Source organism: Populus trichocarpa, chromosome 8 (assembly GCF_000002775.5).
Source record: "Populus trichocarpa isolate Nisqually-1 chromosome 8, P.trichocarpa_v4.1, whole genome shotgun sequence".
Classification (NCBI taxonomy): domain Eukaryota; kingdom Viridiplantae; phylum Streptophyta; class Magnoliopsida; order Malpighiales; family Salicaceae; genus Populus; species Populus trichocarpa.
In genome coordinates, this window is record NC_037292.2 from 6,043,802 (window position 1) to 6,068,156 (window position 24,355).

Here is a 24,355-nt window from a genome sequence, read left to right on the forward strand (position 1 = left end):
CCAAATTTGATAGATAAAAAATTTCAATAAAAAAATGATAAGAAAAAAGCAAATAGCAATTATAAAAATAAGAACCAAAATTAATATAAAAATTAAATTTTAAGAGATGGAATTGAAAAATAAATATTCAAAACAAATTATATATAACAATCAAAAGTTTGAGGATCAAATTTGATATAATCAGCAAATAATGACATTTCTAAATTTTTCACAACTTCTAGAAAGTGTTTTCCGCCCAAATTTTCCAGGAAAACACTTTCCTAAAAACCAAGCCAAATTTTCCTTTGACTGGAAAGTGTTTTCCGTTGACTAACTTTTCTAATGGCAAACAAACACAGGAAAGTTTGGAAAGTGGTTTTCCGGAAACCATTTTCCGGAAAACAAACACAGCCAAAAGAGAAAATATTTTCCTGAAAACCAAACCAAATTTTTCTTTGACTGGAAAGTGTTTTTCGTTGACCGGAAAGTGTTTTCCGTTGACCAACTTTTTTAATAGCAAACAAACACAGAAAAATTTAAAAAGTGATTTCCTGAAAAGTGAATTCCGGAAAACAAATATAGTCTAAGTTGCATTTGTATTTGGTCAAGAAAACGGTGCATTTCTTTGGGTTTTCACTTGCCTAAGAAAGCGTGCATGTTCTCCAATGCTTAAAGATGTCCTTTATGAGTTTTTTTTTGGGGGGAAAGACGAAGATATTGGAGAAGCCTTTCGCTGTGAATCTCGTTTTATTATCCCAAAAAACCTCCTTCTGTACATCTTCTCGCATACACACACAGTTACACAGCGAGGTGGTTGTAAGAAAGATGCATTAACCTCCACCCAAGCACCTGCAAATGCTGCAGGTCAAGGCACATTTTGGTTCGGGGCAGCAGGAGCGGGAGTTATACCCCATTTTCTGCGGACATCCTCCAAATCCTCTTGAAAGTGCTTCTCATAATACACACACATGAGATCTGTGCTCTGCATACCAGCTCGAATGGCCCATGGGAAGTAATGCTGGAAGAACAATTTCCTCTGCTTCTCCGTAAATCTAACCGTGCCTCCCACAACAGACATCAGGCACATTGGAAGGTACATTTGCTCGAATTCAATCACCTTGAGCGCTGACTCGCCGATTAAGTTAGTGGGCAGGCCAAAAAGGGTGTGCCAGAAATCATGCACCTCACGGGCTCGCATTGCAACATATGCCAGCTCTTCCGTTTCCATGAATCGCACTGGTGGACGGTCATCTGGGGAAAAGTTCCTGGATCCCATGAATCTTGCATAGGCAGCACCAAATGTATTAGCTGGCAAATCCCATGCATGCCCCACTTGAGCAGATATGACACGAGGTCTCTCCAAGAGAACTGCCTATCATTCAAAATGATAATAAAAAAAAAAAGAAAAAAAAAAGAGTTGAGGTGGGTTCTTTATGATGTAATACGAAGTTCGATCATCAGGTGCCTGTCTGTTCATCCATTTGAAAGTAGTCACGGTCATAACAAAAGAAGATATAAAAAAGAAATTTAATCCCGTAAGACTTGCAAAGCTACATTCATTTTTCACCCATGAAATGCTTCCCTAAAAGCTTTTTAAAAGAAATCACTTGGATCTTCATGATAAATGAAGAGCCCAGAGATCCTGTCAAATTCAGTTTGCCTGACAATATATATGTATTAATTGGCATAAAAAGGGTTTCGGCCATGAATAATTCACAACTAAACAAGAGTGGATCGCATAAAAATGTGTTCAGGATTTTACTGATTAATAATTTAATTCAGTAATTATAACTACTACTACCAAGGAAACGGATGGTGAATAAAAATGAAATGTGGGCGGGAAGAAAAGGAGACTCACTCTTCCTTCAGGGCTCTTTTTCATTCTCTCAACAACTCTTTCAAAAGCAGGTTTTCCAGTTGTTTCTCCAAGCGCCGCTATCAAATCCGCCCTTCGTGGATCTAACAACGAACCCACAGCGGAACCAACCGCAACCGCCGCCTGTTGCCACCTATTCAGCCGGATTTTACCTCCTCCTATCATTGCTTGCTATTCTCCCAGATACAAAATATATACACTTTACTTTTCACGCAGGCATGAAAAGAGAAAGGGGAAAGGAGGAAGGGGAAGACCGAAGACGGTGGTTTTCTTTAATTAGAGGTGGATCAAAGAAGAGGGAGTGGGCCTTCCTGGATTTTCTTCCAAGCCCAGGAGCGGGCTTTTTTTTTTATTGCCTGCATGTTTATCCTTTCCTTTCGCACCTTCTACTCTTCTTGCGTTTTGTGATCGTTTCTTTCTTCTCTCTTTTCAACATTATTGTATCGTTTTTTCAGCAGAGTTCTCTGTCATATACAATGATGTAAAAAGATTCCAGGTATGATTTTTACAAATTAATTTATTTTCTTATATATATATTTCAAAATTTTCTTTGAGTGATTTTTACTAATTATACTTCTAACATAAAAGTCATTTCAATATCTACCAGAACAACCTTTTTATACCACGATTCAACATTAAAGGTACGTATTTTTTATACGTCATTTCAAAAAGATTCAAGGTCCGTTGTTGATTTCTTAATTTTTTTTTTTTAGTTTAACGTGAGTGTCCGGGCCAGCTTACGCGTACCTCGACTAATCCCATTAGCCCTGAAGTTAACGACCATGTAATCCTCCAGTGGCCATCATATAAGCAATCACAGGGCTCGAACCTAAAATCACAGAGGAAGTAAACCTCTTGGTTCCAAGCTTTTACCACTAAGCCGCCACCACCTAGATGGTTGATTTCTTAATTTTCTATTTACTATAAAAGTGGATCGTATTTATTATTTACTTGACATTGACTTGTGAGAAATGATTTCTTTTTACCTTAAGTTATAATTTAACATTTTTTTTAAAAAAAAAAAAATTATGATAAAGATAAGTTAATTTTCATTTTATAGTAAAGTTTTGATATTAGATGAGTCTAAGACTATAAAATGATATAAAATCCTGATAATATTATTGATATTAATAAAAATCAAGATTATAAAAAATAAGAGAAAATAATAAATTAAATTATAAGAATTGATATATTCAAGAATCTGAATTAAAATATTTTATTGGGGTGTTAAAATATAAAAATAAATAAATAAATAAACAAAAAAGTATGAATAAAATTTGTATGAAAGTGAATTTCACAAAACTAAAGGTACCAACTAGTAATATACAAAAATATATTAAGGTCCTTGGAATAGCCAGGTGTTGGCGGTGGGTCTGGAATGTCTGGGCAGTGGGCACACACTATGCCACAAGCCGAAACCTGGTTGGGCCAACCTCAATTTGGGCTCTGGGCTGTTTCTGGAAGCTAGGCTTAGCCGAAGGCCAGTCGCACCATAAGCTGGTAGCAAGACCTGGGCTTGGTGGCCCGACCAAACCAGAGGGAGTTCGGGGAAATCTAACTGAATTTGAACCTGTTTTTCTTTACTCTCAAATCGAATGGGCCTTGAATACATCTTATAATCAGGATTATATTTTTGTCATTATTTGACTTTTTCCTTGATGATTTGCATTTGAGAGGTCTATTCTGGGTATTGCTTGCTTAATGGACGTGTTATGGTTTATAGCTGTGGAGGTTAATCTGAAAATCAACTACGTGGAGCGAATGATAAGAAATTGAGTCCTGGCTAGCACAACAAGTCAAATAATGTGCTAATTTGTACTAATTTCTCTCTTGAAAACTTAAATTGATGCGTGACAGTTGCCATTGGGGGCAGAAATTAGTTTCGTGTGTGGAATTTTTTTTTTTAGTTTAACGTGGGTGTCCGGGCTAGCTTGCGTGCACCTCGACTAATCCCACGGGCCCTAAAATTAACGACCATGTAAGCCTCCAGTGGCCATCATATGAGCAACTATAGAGCTCGAACCTGAGACCACAGAGGGAACAAACCTTTTCGTCACAAGCTCTTACCACTGAGCCACCACCTAGATGGTTGGAATCTTATTTCTTGATAACATGTTCTAATTCATTCATTTATTTATTCTACCAAAATAATATTTATTTATTATAATTATAATATAAAAATAGAAGAAACTAAGAGATTTTCATAGTCTGATCAAAAGAAAGAGCAGGTAAAGAGGCGAGACTTGAAATTAAAGATGATGTAAATCGTTTCTCCGCTGGAAACTTGTGTTTTCGGGTTGCTCCTTGTTTTCCAGTTCCATTCTCGTTTTCTTCTGGAAAAATAAATTAATGGAAACAAGTTAAAGAAATCAGGAACACACACAGACTTTTGATGCAAGAATTAATAAAAAGGGTTACTTCCCATTTATGATCTCCAAGAAACCACTGAATATTACGGCACACGGAAATATTAATATTCCATTCTCATCTCCTTGGAGATGGAAAATCACGAGCTAGAGATCACGGTGGATGATATGAGCAGTGAAGGAAAACACGACCAATGTGTGTATAAAATTTATTTATTTATGTATGTTTTCATCACTAAATACGTCATGGATCTAGAATATATTAAAAAAAAAAAAAAAGACATGGAGAATTCAGTGTGCTCATAGATATAAATTATATTCATCTTCACAATATAATTATCATTTTATTATACTAAAAAAAAATGAATTATCTTGTTTTTTTTGGGTAATGAGATCTTTTCATATATGGTCAATTAATCATTATGAAATTCAAGCTTTTGAAACACAATATAATAACTAAATTAGTCTTAAAAAACATAATTTGTTTAATTAATGTGTAGGATCTTTTTTAAATTTTAACTTTTTTAAACAAAGTAAAATAACTAAATTATATTTAAAAGCAAAAAAATCTTTAAATGGTGTCCAAGGGATTTTTTATCAATCTTTAAATGGTGTCCCTTTTATCGTCACAATGTAATTATCATTTTATAGATATAAAAGGCTATTTATCGTCACGATGTAATTATTATAGTTATTAAACCCGGTCCGGGAGTTGACCCGACCAAGGGGTCAGGTCCCGGGTTTCATGGGTCAACTCAGAAAAATTAAAAAAAAATAAAGTTTTAATATTTTATATGAAAAAATTAAGAAAAAATCCATGTAAATACAAGCTATACATATTATAAATAATGAAGTTTAAAAGAATATTTTAAAAAGTTTTTTATCTCACATTAAAAAGATATTATGTTAAGCTTTTAAGTTGAAGAATTTAAACAAAAAAAGTTTTTTTATCCCATGTTGAAAAAGCATAACTTTTTTCTTGTGAACATAGAGTATATATACTAATAGGATTAAAAAAAAACATAGTTTTTTTCTTGGGAATATAGAGTATATATACTAATGGATTTCAAATCCCACATTGAAAAAACATAACTTTGTTCTTGGGAGCATAGAGTATATATACTAATGTTATCCTTTTAAGTTGAAGTATTTAAACCAAAAGATTTTTTATCTCACGTTGAAAAAATATAATTTTTTTCTTAGGAACATAGAGTATATATACTAATGGGTTTCAAATTTCACATTTGAAAAAAAAAACATCGGGTCTCGCCCGGGTCACGGGTTGAGCGGGTTTGGCTGGGTCGTTGCGTTGGCCGGTCTTTTAACAAACCCGGACCGGTCCAGCCCCCGGGTCGACCCGACGGGCCGGGCCGAGTTTAATAACTATAGGTCAATTGATCATTATTAAATTCAAGCTTTTGAAGCACAACATAATAACTCAATTAGTTTTAAAAACATAATTTATTTAATTAGATCTTTTTTGAATTTTAACTTTTTAAAGCACACTAAAATAACTAAATTACATTTGAAAGCAAAAAAATCTTTAAATAGTGTCCAAGGGATTTTTTTTGTATTTTCATTATGTTTTTATGGTTATAATCAAATTAATTGAGGGAAATTTGGTTTTTTTTAATAAATATAAATATTATTTTAAAAATTGGTTGACTCGTGCACATTTCAGATTGTGGAATGTCTCCGCACTATTCAGGCGACGCGTTCGGAGGCCAAATGGTGGTTTATGGGACAATGTTCAAATCGTCTCGGTGACCTCCCATCATCGAACGACATGTATGACTTACTGACCTCCAATATGATGTTGATGATCTTTTTTTCATTTTTTTTTTCTCTCTTCCTCGATTTTCATACCCGACCCTCCAAAATTTTAAAACATCCATTCAATTTGTTTATGTTTAAGATTTGGTCCATATTTTTTTTATTACCATTTGTTTTATTTGAAAAAAAATATTTTTTTTTATTTTCATTCCCCTTCAATTTTTTCATCTATCATATGTGGTATTTATTTTTCTGATTACTATTTGTTATATTTGAGATAATTTTAATTTTTTTTTTACAATTTCACCCATTTCAGGTTTTTTTTCCTATCAGTTTCGATCTTCAATCCTTTGATTTTTTTCAGGTTTGTCTTCCATGGAGTAATCCTGACCTCGGGTTTTGAATCACGGGCTTGAAAGGTTCACCTAGTTTGACTCGATTTTTTTTTTACAATTAATTTTTTTTTTAATTTTATCATTTAATACTAGGTTTGTTGGGGATGAGGCTTTGTTATTTTTTTATTTTTCCTTTCTATAGGGTTATCCTGATATATATCATATGTAGGGTCACATATTTGGTGAGTTAACCCAGGTTGACGCATACTAATTTTTTTTTATTCTATTTATTTATTATTATTATCTATTTTTTTATCACATTATTAAATCCACCAAATTTCTTGAATCCATTCAGTAAACTCTTGAATTTTGATTGATTTTTTAAAAACAATATAAAAAAGTTTGGTCCAACTGACACTATACCGAGTTCTACCAATCTAGTAGAGAGCATAAAATAGCATGTCGATGGAAACGGAATATACATGTCCATTTATAGCTGGGCTTACGTAGCAAACTCATTATCGATAAGTGGACCACTAGGAAACAAGTGGATTTTCCCATCTCATATATCATGTTTGACAGACAGGGACTTCTCTTTTTTGCACAAATTGACAAAACAATAAATTAGGTTACCCAACTGATCAATGGGTGGAAGAAAAGAATGGTTCAATGTGCATACAAGAAAAGTTTCTTTCGAGTGCTCAGAAGTCAGGTCTGTTTGCATCCTGTCATTGTAACTAAAAAAGTCGGTTAACATCAAATCGAAAATAGCATTATAACCTTCGGGAAACTATCGACATGCAAGTTGTATGAACTAAGATCCGAGAGGAAAGAAGGAACAATTATATTGCAGAGCTTCTTGGCGAAGGCTTTCCGTAATTGATTCTAAGATATTCTATACTTTACTGTATCCCATTTTGATTCTAAAATATTCTTCAAAGTTCAAAGTAACCCCGGGCCGGCATCTCTCTTCAGAGCTTGGAGGTGTCACGATCCACACCTGTGACTCTGTACCCAGTTCCGTGCTTGTAAGAGAATACATTTATTCTCCTGTTAATTAACATGCAAGGCTAAAATCGTAGAGAAGACCGTGATAATCTATTTTTTCTGTAAATATAAATAACCTGCTTAGGATTTGATTCGAGGGAAAAAATAATTTAATCCCAGCATATAACCGATCGAGTTAGAATGTTAAAACCAGACGGGAACAGATAAAAGCATGTCTGATATATATTATTCGTAGCGTATATTAAACCTACCCCATGTTGTTCCACAAGAAGAAGAAGAAGAAGAAGAAGAAACCCAGATGTATGGGCCAGTTACGTTGCATTCAACAGCTATAATCATCAAAAGAAAGACAAAACTAGTGTGAAGATACATGTATGTATCATTATCAATATCAATTCCAGAAGTTGATAAACAAACAACAAGGCCCACGATATTGACAACACTGATACGACACATATAATCAATCAAGTTCATCTCTTCATTTTAACAGAAAATGGGAAGAAAATTGATAATTCCGGCCCGTTGTGTTTTCAATATCGACCACTTGATTTCTTTCTTTTCGTATGAAAAGAAAACCCTATGTATCTGCACACACACGTATAAGATATATTGGTTACAGATTGTATATATCATTTAATTATAGATTAAAGACTATATAGGAATACTCGAAGATTATATATAATTAATTATCATTGTTTCAAGGGTAAGAGTATATATATATTTACACCCTAATTTTCATATATTAAAACTGAATTCTCTTTCCCATCGAGTTTTAAATCAGCTATGCACTTGTAAAATATTCTATGCGAAGACCGAAGAGCAGTGCAAATTAATAATTAAATATGCACAAAACAGACAACAGCCACGATTTCTATAGCAACTATGTTTACTTTCTTAAGTTCTTGTATGTAATGAAATGTCGTTAAAGGGGAGTTCTACGAGGTGGTTCTTCTTGTAGAGAAACTGGAGCTGAAAATGACCACTAACTCAGATCGATTGACAAAATAATTGGGGGCAAGCTAGCTACTACAAGTACCCCCTAGGGGCTAGGATGCATAGCGTGACACGACAACGTGTATATGAACAGGCCTTGAACAGCAACATGAACTGTGTATGAATCACCTTCACGCTACAATATATTAGTTTTTTAAAAAAACTCTGCAACCGTGACACGATACCAAACAAATACTTAATTGACAATACCAACCAGAACTAGGAGTAACTCACTATTTAATCCGAGTTTCAGGCTTTCAGCACTGGTTTAATTTATTTATTTTAAAAAAATATCGAGTATACAGATTGTTTTAATGTAAAAAAATTAAAGTATAAATTAAAAAGTTTACGCAAGTTTCTAGTTAAATAAATTGATAATTATCTATATAAACAAAAAAAATTGTTGAAATAACAAAGTAAAAAACTGAAAAAACTAAGAGATGAATATAGATTGAGATGTTCAATTATATAAAATGAAACATTAACATAATTGTATTTACTTAACTTATTTATTTAAATCAATACAAGATAAATCTACACCCTAAAAAACTCATGACTTAAAAGATAAATACAAATGAAACTGACTGAATAAATTCAAGTTAAAAAATATCACGCAAGGTCAAACACGTCAACAATATTATTTAGAAACAAATATTTTTTTATTTTAAAAAATAAATCTTGTTTGTATAAAAAAAATTTAAATGAATTAGAATAATATTTTGAAAAATCAAACAGAAATAAAACAACTAAAAAAAATTATATTAAAAAAAGGCATGCAAAACCCGTAACCTAGGTTATAAGACCGGAATAAATTCATAGAAAAAACTTGAAGATAATCACAAAACTAATATTAAAAAAAAACACTGCAAGATGACAAGATCGTACGAAGCTGAATCTCCAACAAATTAAATTATGAAAGATGAAACCAGGAAAAAAAATCAATTAGACAAACAAATCTAAGAAAATGAGGGTGGAAAAAAACATTAATTAGAGGGATAAAAATTTTCAATTTGAGGGTAAAATTGAATTGAAAAATAACTTTTAAAAAAGAAAAAACAAATCAAAAGAATGAGGATTAAAGTGAAATAAATAAAGAAAAAAATTTTGATTGAATAATGAAATTGAAAACAAAAAATATTTCAACAAAAATGCCAAGAATTTTTTTTTTGAAAAATAAGGATCAAAATGAAAAATAAAACATATAAAAAATTGCAATTGAAGGACTAAATTGAAAAAAAACTTCTATAAGAAGAATAAGAATTAGAAGAATAAGGATTGAAATTAAAAAGAAAAAGTACATATGAGAAATTGTAATTGAATGATTAAATTGAAAAGAAAAAAAAAACTTGTATAAATAGAAAAAAAAACAAAATAAAAAATTAAAATAATGAGGACTAGAATTGAAAAGTAAGAAATAAAGAAGACAATGGTGTACATTACATGTTAGGAGAGAGAAAAGAATGGGAAAAAAATCAAACGACCACCGGCAACCATCCGACCACTGTAAGCTGACACGCGCCACTCTACAAGGAAGAGGACACGGTGGCGCATCTAGAGAGATGGCGGGGGGCAGTTTTAGCCACCGAGTGGTGTCACATGTGCCGTATGAATGACGCGGACGCCACTCATTCACTGGTTCATGTTGAACACGAAACTTCTTGGATCCAAGGGTACATTTATAATTATCTTGTATATGAAACAATTGATTTTTTTTTTATCTTAGGGGTTTTCTGTTATTTTAATATTCATTAAAAAATTATATAAATAAAAATACCTTCACACAAATCAATAATGGTTAATGACCCATGTAAAAATACCAAAATATCCCTAAATAAGAAACAACTATTTTTTTTTTGCCAAGAATATAAACATCAATCCACTATCATAATGAAAATAGTACACTGAATCTATAGTTACAGTAAATCCTGATCAATGCAATTTGGTATATTTGTTATATGTTGTATTTCTATGCAATTGCATTATATACACGATTGACACTCCACGTGAAAAGAATATTAATTTAATAATTTTAGATGTTTTTCAATGTTGTGTGTGTGTGTGTGTGTATTGAACTTGGAAATATTATTAAAAAATATCTTAAATACATAGCCAAAACACGCTACAAAACAAGGGGTGCGTGTGTGATATACAATGGGTGAATGCGTATAAATTAATCTTATAGTACACGGAATGAAAACAAATTCAAAGAAGAATCTAACCACGTTCTAACTTTAGTGATGATTGCTTGATGGATTAATTTATGGCAGAGACATAATGTTTGAATTGAAAACTTACTTTCATAGTTGAAAGTGAAGAATTTGACGCAGTTAATTATATCCCAGTATGCTCCGGTACTCTTACCTTAATTATTCCTTGTGAACGTTGTAACTGGTCATTAATGGTGACTGGCAGTCATTTTTATATGTTAATGTTGTTTTCAGCCGTAAACTCTCTTGACTAATTGCTTGTTGGGCATCCATAAAGTCAACATTTTTTCAATTAATGCTTGAAAGAAAAGTTTTAATTAGTTCTATAACAATAATAACTTTGAATTCAAATAATAGCAATAAATACTTGAATTTAAACTTTTTATTGAAAATGATGAGCGGATATATATATAGCTAAACTATTTATGAAAAAAGTAGGTTAAATAATAGCGATAAATACTTCCATTTTTTTTAATAAAAAAAACCCTGTATCTATCCGAGTTATAATCTGGCGTATATCAAAGTGCAGGGTGACCCCGTATGATTTTGTTCGTATACAAGGAAAATTATATCCCAGGGCCCTTGTAAGACTAATATCCTCCTTTTATTATTGATATATACTATCCCAGGAGGAGTCGAGGATTAGCACAGAGAATTATCACTGGAAATGATTTTCACGTAAAGTGTTTTTGCTGTTGAGCAGTATGATAATTTCCTCCTTTTTTTTTTTAATTAATTACAGTCATAATTGGATTAGACCACTAAACATGTCATGCACCAAACCAACTAGGAAACGATTAAGAATTACTAATGGCCCTCCTGGGAAGTGGATCAAAAGCTAATTTCATCGTTGAGGTTTTATTCCCTTCATTTCTCGCCTAATTTTTCCATTCCTCTCATGCTTGAAAAGACTGTTTGGTTTTCTTTTCTGCAATATCGCCAAAGCCTTCTTCCTGGTGAAAAAAGGATTTTTTTTACCATTTTAGTCCTTCAGATGTATTATTATGCATATCTAAACTAATAATTTCGTCAAGGTAACAAGTGATGATAATCCCATTAACTCGAGATTCCTCTCTATCCCAATAGCACGGAGAAATTAATTAAAAATAAAACAAAATCGTGGGCTAATGGCCCGAATCAGGGAAGAAGATCCCAGAAATTTTAAATAACGCGTAGGGGACACCGAAACATGTGCAAATTTCGTCACAGATGTTTGCATGGATAATTAAGTGCAAGGAGGATAGCGCTAGCATAGTTTTATTACTAGCAATAATTTCGGTATAAGATATTAGGATTTAGCAGCTAGCACTCTGATTTCAAATACATGTTGGGAAGTTGGGAGGCACCAGACTCTCGCTCCAAACTTGAATAGATTTGGCTTAAGAAGCAAATTCTGGACTGGTTCTCAAATAAATCAATGGCTTAGTTTAAAAATACATTTTAATTGTATTAATGGGATGATCATGACACTTCAATTAATCCAGATCTCTGAGCCGAAATTTGTTAGTAAATCAGCACGCGAGCTCCCTTTTTGCAAGCATAAAGTTGAGAAGTTCTTCTCGAAGAACTAGCTAGTTGAAAAATGTAGGGTGGCGGTGTCGGATAGAGAAAGCATGGTTAGAGTTCTTATCATTCATTTTTTTTCTCTCCAAGATTAGAACCAGAAGGGGATCGAAGACATCAGGCTAGAAGACATCATATCTAATGGCTCTTGTTACTCCCTTAAAGGGACATAAAATGCCATCACACCATCAGGATGTCAGTCCCTTTTGAAAATACAATAGATTCCTGAAATTCTGGGGCGTTGATCAATAAGCCAGTGCCTTGTATAAAAGATCTTTTACTTCCAGGTTCCAACACCCATTCCTCTCCCTTTCCCTCTTGCACTGTTGCTTGATATTGATGGCATGAGATTCCAAACTTCTCTTGATATGTTCATCATTAGTTTTTCTCTCTCTCTCTCTTTCTTTTCTATGGTGGTGGGGAAGTTGGAGAAACTAGAGAAAACGATGGCTGACGTGATATCTTTAATGCAAACACCATGAGAGTTTCTTTATGCCAAAAAAAAAAAAAAAAGCTCCGAGAGATTATGATGGCATAATTAACTCCATCCAACCACGAGAAGAAACAGTATAAATACATAGCTTTGGAGTCTACAGAATAACTGTAATACTTTTTTTTTTTTTTAATACTTAATACTGATAATATGTCATAGTAATCATGTAACCCACCAGTACTATATTCATATACCTGTAAATGTGTGCAAAAATTTAAATTCTGGAAATCATCGTGGCCGTCCACTCTAAATCAATAGCAAGCACAAAAGCACCATGCATCATGATTCAATGGGCAGGAAGAGCGCCCATTACACACGATCCAAAGCAAGTGGAGGAATATAGGGGGAATCAAGATTCAAGAAAGTGATAGAGAGAGGGGTAAAATGTGAGACACACAGGTAGATTTGAAAAGTGTAAAAATTAGCTGGTTCTGGGGAGACAAGCACGAGAAACCTGAATAAATAAAAGGAAGGATATATTTTTCAAAAGAGCAAAAACTAACGTAAAATTGAAAAGGAAAAAAAATATATGGAAAATTATCACCATGCTCTGTAACAGTATGCGCTCTATTTCTATCCTTGTTTATATCATGGACACGGAGAGTTTACGTTTCATCTCCTATTCTATTCAGCATAGGGATTGGTTAACAGTATGGTAAAAATGTTGTTTGTTCAAAATTTATTTATTTTATTTAAAATTAATTTTTTAATATTTTTGTATAGTTTTAATGTGTTGATATTAAGTATAAATTTTAAAAGATAAAAAAAATATTATTTTAATACATTTCCAAGTTAAAAATCATTTTAAAATGTAATCTCTACCACACTCTCAAACAAGTGCACAAAGAAAAATATTTATTATTATTGTTGTTGTTATTGTTGTTGTTGTTAACAAACACTTGAACATTATTCACTATCTTACAAATCATTGTTGACTTACCATTGTTTTGATTTTTTTTTTGTTTTTAAATTTCATTATTTGATGTTAAATTTATTTAGAATTGAATTTCATAATTTATTTTAATTTTTTTTTTACGATGATATATTGGTTTCATGATCCGAGTTGCTTTGAAAAATTATATCGAATTTTTTTTATTGTTTTTTGAATTTCATTCTTTAACATTGATTTGCATATATAGGATCAATTGAGCTTCATATTTATCTCGACTTGCATTGTATGTGGTTATCTTAGTTTTATGATTTAAATTGCAAGTTTACAAAGTTAACTCAAGTTGATCACTTGTATTGTTTTTTGGGTATGTTTTTAATTTTTCTCATGTTTTGCCTTTTAACATTAGATTAATTGAAAATTAGAATTAAAAGTTATTTCAATTTATTTTTTATGAGTTATTAAGATCTCGCGATATAAATCATGGATTTAGTAGGTTAATTCGGGTTAGTCCAATTCAATTTAATATATTGTTGTTTTAATATTTTTTTAAAAAGATGTTGTCTTGTAAATTTTTTAGCCAAATTATATTTTTATCGGTTATCTAAATTATTTTTAAACTCGAAACAATCTTAACATGATTTATTTTTTTATTAAAAAATATATTAAATATTTATTTTATAAAAATTGATCTCACCCCTGATATAACGCAATCAACGATATATAGTCTGAAACAAAGATGAAAGTCCTTATTGGTACATTTGTCATGAAATGATTATGACAGGTGTTTAGTCTTAGTACTCTCCTCAGAAACTCTTTGTGCTGGCCTTTTTTTATTATTATTATTTATTTCCTAAAATCAAAACTAATCAATATTGAATGCTAATAATGATTCAGGATGTAGGAATAGTACATTATTATTAGCAAAAAAAAAACCTAAACTCATTGGTTTTTATTTGGCAACAACAAACTCTATTTAATAATATTATTATTAATTACTAAATTGTTGAGCACTTGATTTACATTTTGAGGTAGATAGATGTGTAATGGGAACAGAGGAGAGGATCTAGCATTTGAGAGATTTTCTCTTCTATTTATTTACAAAAGAGACAGAATTTCCTCAGTTTCCCTGTCTATTTTTATCCGTTTACTTTTGTGTTTGTGTTTTGTCACGATCATTGGATGCACGTGGAAACCCAGAAGGTAAAAATTGCTTTGTTGTTCTCTTCCAATTCTCTTCTAGTTCTACTGCAAGTCGACAACAACTTCTTCTTCTTGCGCGTCTACAATTCCTTTTCTTATACATATATATATATATATAATGTGATTTATTTCCTGGGTTTATGTATGTGTATATATATATATATATATATATAGAGAGAGAGAGAGAGAGAGAGAGAGAGAGAGAGAGAGATTAGAGACTGACATGCATAATAATAATTTCGTGTTTCTGTCGATATATAACCCTCATTATCACCATCTTCCGTCTTCTTCTCTTTGCCAAATCATCTCTCTCTTTCTCCTCCTTTTTTGTAAGCATTTTTTTTCTCTTCTCCTTTTTCTTTCTGTGTTTCTTTTTTGCACGTATGATTGCAAGAATCTTGTTTTTTCTTTTTATTTCGAGAAATCTGTATGTGTGTTTGTTGCTTTGATTTATTGGTGTAACGGGGCATGGGATTTTTAAATGGTTTTTTTTTTTTTGTGATCTGGGTTTGGTTAATTACTAGGAGAAATCTCTCCTTTTCTTTTCCTGTCACTTATCTTTGAATTATAATGATCATGCCATTTATGTTCGGTTACCATTTTATTTTGTTATTTTCAATTTGGACTGAATGTATCAAGTAATTTTTCTTTCTGTTTATATAAGAGAAGTTTGCTGTTTCTTGGATTTTCTATTGGAAGATTATTGAATTATCCTGTTATGAGTCAGGGATGTTGTAAAGTGAAAATTGTCTAATTTCTTGTTGTCTTAGTTGCTTAATTCTATGCCAAATTGCCAATGAACTGTGACACTTGGTGGCTATTTGATGTTATAGTTCTCTCTCGCTTTTTTTTTTCTTTCACTTGCTGCCACTTTGTTGTTTGTGATTTGTTGCTCTTTTGACCATTATATTTTTCTTGGCGGTGTTTCATTTGGTAAATATGTTAATAGTTAAGTTGTTAAACTTGTTGAGTAGGATGGCTCATTCTGGGGTTCATAAAGATAGAGGGGAGTTGAGGATTCATGAGAATTTGGACGAGCTTGGCACTGATTTGGCAGAATATATTGCTGAATTATCAGAGGCATCGGTGAAGGAGAGGGGTGTCTTTGCCATTGCCATATCTGGTGGTTCTCTCATTGGCTTGATGGGGTATTTATGCAATTGCATTTCGTGTTTCCTCGTTTTTTGGTTTTATGATGTTTGCGTTTTTGTTTAAATTTCTGGTGGGTAACAGGAAACTTTGTGAAGCTCCTTATAACAAGACTGTAGACTGGGCTAAATGGTATATATTTTGGGCGGATGAACGGGTGGTAGCCAAAACTCATGCTGATAGCAATTATAAGCTGGCAAAGGATGGTCTTTTGTCCAAGGTTTGTGCCTTTGTTTGTTTCCTTTATATTTTCCAACTGTACTTTATCTACATGCATCCGGTAATCAGTCTCCAAAAAGACTTTAAGGGAAGGAAATTGCCGTATTTCAAAGTGCCTTCCTTGGTCAAGCATTTGCTGCATTTTGATTTCTTGGCTTTGTTCACCAAATAACCAAGTACAGATTCTTCTGTTTTCCTATTAAATAGGCAACTACGTTGGTTTCGTGATGCCATTGCTAGTATAAATTCACCTCCCAAACTGGTCTTGATCTGATGCAATGCCTAGGTTTTCCTTTTGTGGGTAGATAGTTTGTATTTACAGTTGATGCCAAGTCTCTCATGAAACCACCTCAAGTAGTCATCTAGTCATTAGATGACTCTTGACTTCTGCTGTTGTGATATTGCATCGAATATAGAGTACTATGAGCTTCACGTTTCCATTCTGTATTGTTGAATGCATTTTCATTTGGTATTTTTACATTTTGTATCTTTGCATTCCTTTTCATTTGGTATTTTCATTCGCTTGTTCAGCATAGGTAGTCAAGTCCCATTTCTATTTTTGCTGAAATGTCTGTGTCTTCTTTTCAAACTCTGGCAAATCACTGCTATCATCCAGTATCAACTTTTTTGCAGTTCAATTAATTTTGCACCTAAAAAAGATGTCAAATGTATTCTGGATGCTTCTGTTGGCCATTTAATGCAGTATCCATTTCAACCAAGAACACCATAAATAATGGGATAGTTTTGACTTAGCACTAACCTCTGTCAAAGGCTGTTTCTCTGTATATGTTGTCTTCTTCTCTGTGCAACCCAATATAGCCGAAAATGCCAACCACTTTGGATTGGCCTTTTAAAATCAATCATTTTTTTTTCTTTTTTACCATGTAGACCAATAAACCTGAGCAAATCTTTGACAATCATCTTCCATTGCCACCCCAGCCAATCATCTATCTGTCTAACCTTGACCCACCATCTTAAGCAGCTTCTTTCTTGTAGTTGACATGGTAGAGATGTTGGAAATTTTAGACAAAGGCCTTAGTCAATGTGTTCTCATTCGGAATGCTCAGGCTTTCTTAGGCTTTACATTCCTTGGTGCAGGGTGGTTGTGAAAATTCCCCTGCTAGTGCTAACTTGAAATAAGAGTTGCATGAATATGAGCTTTAAATAAAAATGTTATCAGAGAGTTGAAGCTACCCTGTATTCATATGAGACATTGATGTTTGTTGCCGTATCGTGAATGCTATGCTTCGGTGCTGTGTACTTTCATATGTATATTAGATACATGTCTTTTCTTCCACTACACTTCTTAGATTTTTTACTATTGATGTATGACAATGCCCCCTTTTTGGAAATGTTGCAGCCCCCTGAACAAAGATGAAATAGGAAAAATTGTGTATGTCGCATAAAGAGCTCTTCTTGCTTCCCTGAACGCCTAGGGAATATGCAAGCCATATTTTAATACCATGTTTTCCCTTATGACACAGAACATGGACCCATTGCATATTAAAAGGAAAAGATATAGTTTAATTTTGATTGCCATTACATCATCAGGCCTGTTGGTGAATTTGAAGGGAACCGTTACCAAATACCAATAGGTAAGATCAGTCATTAAGCATGGAGATTGGTCACTTTATATATTTTTGGCACAATTTAACATATAGAAAATGCAGTTAACTTTGACAATAGCGAAGATAACTAGAAAGAAAAGAACACCGTGAATGATTTATCTTTTAGATGTAGAAGCTTTTCGTTTCTTTATCTCTGCCTCATCAGAGGCTTGAAGTGGAAACAACAAAAGATTCAGCTAGTCTAATGCTTCTCTTGTTTGATAAAATTCTACGACAGTCACCTACAATCCTTATCGTTTTATGCATGTTATGCTAGCAGGTACCTGTTGTACCCAGTCATGTGAATTCTATCAATGATTCAGTGTCAGCAGAGGAGGCTGCTGACGACTATGAATTTCATGTTCGACAGTTAGTGAAAACACGAACAATTAATGTGTCTGATATTAGTGACTGCCCCAAGTTTGACCTCATCCTTCTTGGAATGGGCTCTGATGGTCATGTTGCCTCACTATTCCCTAACCACCCTGTGCTTGACGAGAAAGATGAGTGGGTTACTTTTATTACTGACTCCCCCAAATCCCCACCGGAGAGGATCACCTTCACTTTGCCTGTCATCAACTCAGCATCCAATGTGGTCGTGGTCGTGACAGGCGAGAGCAAAGCAGAGGCTGTACACTTGGCAATTGATGACGCAGGAGCTGACTGCCTGTCATTGCCTGCACGGTTGGTCCAGCCAACAAAAGGGAAGTTGGCGTGGTTTTTGGACAAGCTGGCTGCCTCAAAACTTGACGGTTCTCAGTTTTCTGAGTAGGGTCAAGCTATTACTGTCAATGTGTATGTTTGTATGTAGTGGACGTACTCAACACCTGTGGATCCTTTTCTTTCCTATGACAACCCCCCCTCCGTTTGCTTTGGGTTAAATTCTCCATCTTGGCTTTTATTCTCTCTTCTTTATTTAGAGGAGTTGGAGAAGTGTGATTATCCTTTTTGTATGAAGAATAAAGTTGGGGCCTCAGTGCAAAAGCTTTTTCTGGTTCTGGTTTCTTTATGGATTGCGATGGTGGGATAGTAGTTCATCGGAAAGCCAGCCCATCGGGATGCTAAACAGATCCTGTCTTGCGCTTCGCAGAGAGATTACAAGTTCCATGACATTCTGTAGGCCTTCACTCTTCTTCTTTTTTCTTTTTTTAATTTTTTATAACGCGACCCTGACATTTTTAATAGCTTGTGAATGACAGAAAAGCAATCAACTGATACAGAGCCATTTTCTTGTACATTCCTGTTGCACTTGATAAGCACAGCGTTCAAGGGAAATAAATATTCAGGGAAGAAGAGATAAAAAGAGAGAAGATTAATCTGAAACCTAATCCCGCCTTAAACGTGACATCACTTTCCACAGAAATCAAGATTAGCTATTCACCTACTCCAAATTATCATACACTAAATAATGGTGACAGCATCTAGGCTTTCCCCATGCCAGTGTACACGTGTAATTTTTTTTCCCCTAAACTTTTTTGTTTTTTGGTTTAAACTTTATAAGACCAAATTGAAGGTAGGAAATGGTAAGATTATAAAATAAGATATCAAAGTGAAAAAAAAAAAAAAAGTAGATGATTGGTTTTCTGAGCTTTTGGTGCAATGTTCATTGTAGTTCGTATATATTTTGAATTATAAAATATTAGGTCCCTTAATTTCTTAATTTTTTTAAAATATCAATTTTATTTTCATTATTTTTCAGTTTTTTATTCAAGAGAGAAGGAGGAAAGTCACTAAATTCCAACATTAAAAAGAAAAAATCATTATTGACATCGATTTCAACCATCAAAATAATATATATTGATATTAAAGAGATCCATTTAGTGAGAAGAGTACACAAACGTTTTTTCACCTTTAAATTGCCTAAAAAAAGATATGAGCTCAGGAAGATTTTTTATTTCGAGTGATATCAGGATTTTGTTCTGTTTTTTGAGGTAATGTATGGGTTTATCATGATATTTGGGTATAAAATCATTTTTTTTAGGCAAAAAACACATAGGACCCGATTTCCAGCAACCCTTGATGACTAGAAACTAGGTCAGCAAACGACACACTGTCTATATTTTTTTAAAAAAAAAATTCGACACCCCTTGCTGTTAACAAACTAAAAGGTCCTGCTCGCGGCCAGACCTCTTTCATAGGCCTAGCATGAGTCAGAATTTTTTATGGGCCAGGCAAGGAAGGCCATGACCCTAATTTTTTTTTTAATGTCTTCTTAACCTTTTGAAATTAATTAAAAAAAATACATATTTTATGGTTTTTTTTAAAGTTTTTTTTTACTATTTGAAAGAAACTTTTTTTTATGAAATTTTTATAAAATTAGGGTTATTTATTTTTTATTTTAGTCTCATGCTCAACCCTTTTTTTATATAAAAAAAATGTTGTTTAATATAATTTTTTTTACATATAATTAAAAAAAATATTTTCTTTTAAAAAACATATATTAAATCCAATGGGACACGTTAACCTGGTGTTTTTTTTGTTATTTCTTGAATTGAATATTTTTATTTTTAATTTCATATTTTAATTTATTTTGTATTATTATAAAAAAAAACATCCATTTTTTTAATTGAAAAATCAAATTATCCAGCCCAGCTAGTCTGACTTATTTTTTTTACTCGAGAAGTGACGAGTGATAGTACTTGAGTGTTGAGTGCATAGATGGGCTTGCATAGTTTGTGTACTTTCTCTGCAGGAGGGTCATGTAAAACAGTAAGAGTTGTCCATGAATCAAGAACGTTTGCTCCAATGGGTAGGATATGCAGAATTAATAATTCATATCCTGGGTGAGCCTAATCAGACTACTAAGAAATTCATATTTGGATTTAAGCAGAATATTTTCCTATGCCCTCCCCTGGAAAGCAGGAATAATGGCATTTGATGCCCGCGCCTATGCTGAAGAAAATGAAGACCGGAGAGTTTGGCAAACAGTAATTTGTGATGATAGATGCTATCCGTAAAATACAAAATTGATGCTACATCCAAGAAGCCTTGTACGTATATTCCTTTTCTGTTTTCGAACTGGTGTCATCTGGAACAGGCTTCACTGGGCGGCATTCCATTTCTGGCGGTGGCATGTAGCCTTCCGGATCAGAATCGTTCTCCAAAGTGCGGTATTCCTTTTCTGTTGCTGACCTTATGCCATTTTCATCAGGCTCCACTTCATCTCCCATCTCTTCCCTGGGAGGAAAGCCACGTGTCCGTCCAAGAAGCCATTGATCGATAACTCCACAGTCAATTGCATACTTGATTGTGCTTTCCAAGTATTCTTTATCGGTAAAAAGGTCTGGTTGAACAGTTAACATTCTCAGTAGACCTGCACGCACAACAGTAAAATGAGCTGAGCAAAATAATGGATTTTTGGGAAGAGATTAATACTGTAACTAGGGTAGACAGATATGAAACGTTTAAAATTCAATGCCTAAACAGCACTGAACATCTTAATGCATGCTTTCATGAATACGATAAATAAATAAAAAAAGGTCTCAGGTTGTTTTCTCTTAACAATGTAGCAGATGCATTTTACCCAAACTGCAATATGAACTAGCAAACTGAGGTTTTTGTCCTGTAAAAGTTTAATGGTGAGAGAGTTCGGACCAATACGAACTGATAAGCTGGACTCCAAAGTCACAACAGAGCACTTTCACCAACTCAGAGAATAAGCTAGTGCAAACCAATTCCTAGGCTTCTCTGCAGTTAATCTAAAACCCATAATACAGTTCAGTTCATACTCTATTTTGTTGTCTCTGAAAACTTTTTTATATTTTAACGTGGCATATGATAACAGTCTTCAAGTGGAGGAGCATTGCATCACAAAAACGAAGAACTCAACAGCTCTTGCTTCTACTTATATAAGCTTAAAAAAAAACCCTACTCCATGTCATGCTGTAATTTAGCGAAAATATCCATGGGCATAATACTGTACCTGCAGTGATGCCATCTCCAGAAGCTGACATATCACTAGTGAAAGGGGTAATGGGGGGATCCTCCATGCCATGCACTGCTCCATTGTGCTCCCTGGTGTAGTAATGTATCTTTGAAGTGCCATTTGTCACAAACAAAACCTCTAGATTTTCATGCCAAAGCGGTGCAACAACTTCTGGCCCATAATGGACAAACTTAGATTTGGCATTATTTCTGGTGTCGAATTCCTCATCGGGCTCAATCCCGCATAGAAACTCAAGTTCTTGCTTAGTAACTTCAATAACGTCCGCAAGGTTCCATGCTTCTTGTATGAATAGTTTGGTTTCTTCACTTGACCGCCACAGTGGCAAGGGAAGGTTTACATCATAGAAAACAACTGCTCCCAATTTCTTTGAAACTTTGATTGCTCGCAATGCAGTTGATCTCATGCTCCGATCAAGCAGGGAATGGGTGTTGAAGTAGAACATTTTTGCCTGGATAAAAGCTCATTAATAATGTGACTAAATCCTGGAGAAATAAAGCCTGTGAAAGAGACTTCATCAAACAATTAAAACTGAACACCATGGTCACAGACCTTGAACTGCAGAAAACATAGCTAGAAGCAGATGCTATTTTACAATTTTACAGAATTCACAAAAACACCGAGAAATTTCATGCCACAGAAATCAGAAGCAATACTATGACAGTGAGTAACAAATCCCTCTCTTGGGGTTTTAGAGAACCAACAAGCCTGAGAGTAAAAAACACAGCATTGCTTTGTGGTATTTAAATCAGTTCTCTTGCAATTTTCTCTACGTTAAAATGACAAGACCATCTATTAGTATCTAATTACTCTATTCATATGCATGATTATAGAAACGGCAGTTGAATTTTTCATATCATCTGTCTTGCAAGGATCAGGTCCATTTAGAAACCCAAACACATATATCATTTTTAATGAAATAACACTGTAATTTACTGATTCGCAGCAACTTGATATAACCACAACCAAGAGGACAAAGAACAAGAGGCACAAAGCATTAAGAGTTGGAGATGTTATTTCTTCCCAACCCATTACCTGCTTCAGCACATCAATATTTAGTTCAGACTTCAACAGAGAATCTTCCGCACAGGACTTGGAACAAGTCATTCTCAAGCGACCTCGCCTGGCAATCTTCATCTGTGATACTGCTGTTGATCTTTTACTATCCATGCGAACTGATCGTGTCTGAACGTTGTTCACATTCAAAAAGTATAGCATTGCCTGACCAAACTCATCATCTCCAAGTTTTCCCATGAAAGCAACCTTACCGCCCAAGCTTGCAAGAGCAACTGCAACACCTCCTGCGGATCCCCCAGGAGCCCTCATAAATTTTTCAGGTTCCCAATAAGCTTCCCTCATTCTGTCATGAATTTCATAATTTAAGAGTCTGTTGGCTGGCCTTCCTGTGGGTACAAAAGCATGTTGTGCAGCTCCAAAACAACAAACAAGAGGGGGCCAATCATATGTGTAGGTGATATCCTCTCCGTCATCTTTATCTAATTCCAGGTCTCCATCACTCTCATCCTCCAAATTTGTAACAAATTCAGACTGCTCCTGATCACTATTTTCAGATTCACTATCTTGAGTCTCAACATCCTCATCCATCTTTTTTCTTGCCCTCCTCTTCCTGACCTTCTCCGTTGACGACTCTTCCAAACTAGTAGAAGCAGACACATCTGTGGGCAACAAAACCAAGAGTTTTAGAAATTACTATAAAAATAACATTCACTGAATAATAATTACAATAAGGTTGTACCTTTTCGTCGAGTCCTCCTTCGAGTTTTCTTGGGATCTTCAGACACAACACTTTTCTCATTAGTAGGATCATTAGTCCCCACTACTTCAGAATTCTCCTCAAGAGCATCAGCTACTTTTTTCTTCCTAGTTCGTGACGTAGTTCTTTTAGTACCAGTCCTGGTTGTCTTTTTTTTCCCAACTACGCCATTTTCACTGGGTTCCTCTTCAGGTAAAGCCTCTGAAATTTTCTTCCTAGAGATAGCTGCAAGACCCCATTTATTTTGCAATCTAAAATCCTGAAGCTGGACAAAGTTCAGCTGTTGATGATTTGGCCAATTCAATTGCCACCTGAACATTTAAAGATTAGAAAACACCAACCAAACAAAAGTTACTAAGAAGTAAACAGAACAATAATTTAAAAAAGCCCTTAATAAACCTCCTTTTTTTTGTGAACAAAAACGAAAAAGCTGCAACTTTACATTGTGAGTGGAATAAAAGCAAAGCAACAACATCCTTTCTTCTTCTTTTTCCCATCTTAGAAATTAAGATAAAACAGCGATATGAAGCATATTGGAGGATTATCTTCACATACGAAGGCCAAAACACACATCCACTAACCAGCAATCAAAACCCATCAATTAAAGTGAAGTATAAAGGTGAAATCAAAGATTCAGCAGCTAATACTAATCCAAATATGGAAGTTGAAAGAAAGAAGATAAAAAACTCAGTAACTAAAGAGTGAAACTTTAGATAGAAAGAGAACCTGGACAGTGGAAGGAAGTGAGTGAAAGATAGAGACGCCATTGCAATGAAGAAAGACGGAGAGAGCTTTAATGATAATAATTTTATATAAAAAAAAAGAGCTCTCGAACTTGTTGATGGATTGGTGGGATTTTTGTTTCTAGACCCCAAGATGGTTCTGGGGTTTAAGAAAACGAGTCAGTAAAGAACACTCGTAGCGGGCGAGAGGAGAGGATAGGGCAAACTTCATTTTCATTCTTGTAAATTGATCAAC

The 24,355-nt window shown here is 33.9% G+C and overlaps 3 protein-coding genes across 5 annotated transcripts; 1 reads left to right on the forward strand and 2 right to left on the reverse strand.

Annotated features, from left to right (window-relative positions):
• Positions 1–696: 696 nt before the first annotated feature.
• LOC7471067 (ubiquinone biosynthesis protein COQ4 homolog, mitochondrial) lies at positions 697–2,176 on the reverse strand. The gene is made up of 2 exons (XM_002312251.4): positions 1,838–2,176; positions 697–1,351 (listed from the first exon to the last, which is right to left on the reverse strand). The coding sequence occupies exons 1-2, from the start codon at positions 2,018–2,020 to the stop codon at positions 845–847; spliced, it is 690 nt and encodes a 229-aa protein (XP_002312287.3). The 5' UTR covers positions 2,021–2,176; the 3' UTR covers positions 697–844.
• Positions 2,177–14,402: 12,226 nt separating this feature from the next.
• LOC7498216 (probable 6-phosphogluconolactonase 1) lies at positions 14,403–18,653 on the forward strand. Of its 3 annotated transcripts, none has more exons than XM_002311312.4 (4): positions 14,403–14,685; positions 15,660–15,833; positions 15,919–16,054; positions 17,941–18,653. In XM_002311312.4, exons 1-4 carry the CDS (start codon positions 14,522–14,524, stop codon positions 18,430–18,432), a joined length of 966 nt encoding a protein of 321 aa, XP_002311348.2. In that variant the 5' UTR covers positions 14,403–14,521; the 3' UTR covers positions 18,433–18,653. The 3 variants fall into 3 exon arrangements, with proteins under 3 accessions (XP_002311348.2, XP_024463453.1, XP_024463454.1); XM_024607685.2 differs by having other exon boundaries at positions 14,404–14,685; positions 17,938–18,653; XM_024607686.2 differs by lacking the exon at positions 14,403–14,685 and adding an exon at positions 14,847–15,014 and having other exon boundaries at positions 17,938–18,653.
• Positions 18,654–20,417: 1,764 nt separating this feature from the next.
• LOC7471068 (fructokinase-like 2, chloroplastic) lies at positions 20,418–24,285 on the reverse strand. Its single transcript, XM_002312252.4, has 5 exons — positions 24,104–24,285; positions 23,360–23,688; positions 22,639–23,279; positions 21,583–22,054; positions 20,418–20,973 (listed from the first exon to the last, which is right to left on the reverse strand). The coding sequence occupies exons 1-5, from the start codon at positions 24,142–24,144 to the stop codon at positions 20,633–20,635; spliced, it is 1,824 nt and encodes a 607-aa protein (XP_002312288.2). The 5' UTR covers positions 24,145–24,285; the 3' UTR covers positions 20,418–20,632.
• Between the last annotated feature and the right edge of the window lie 70 nt (positions 24,286–24,355).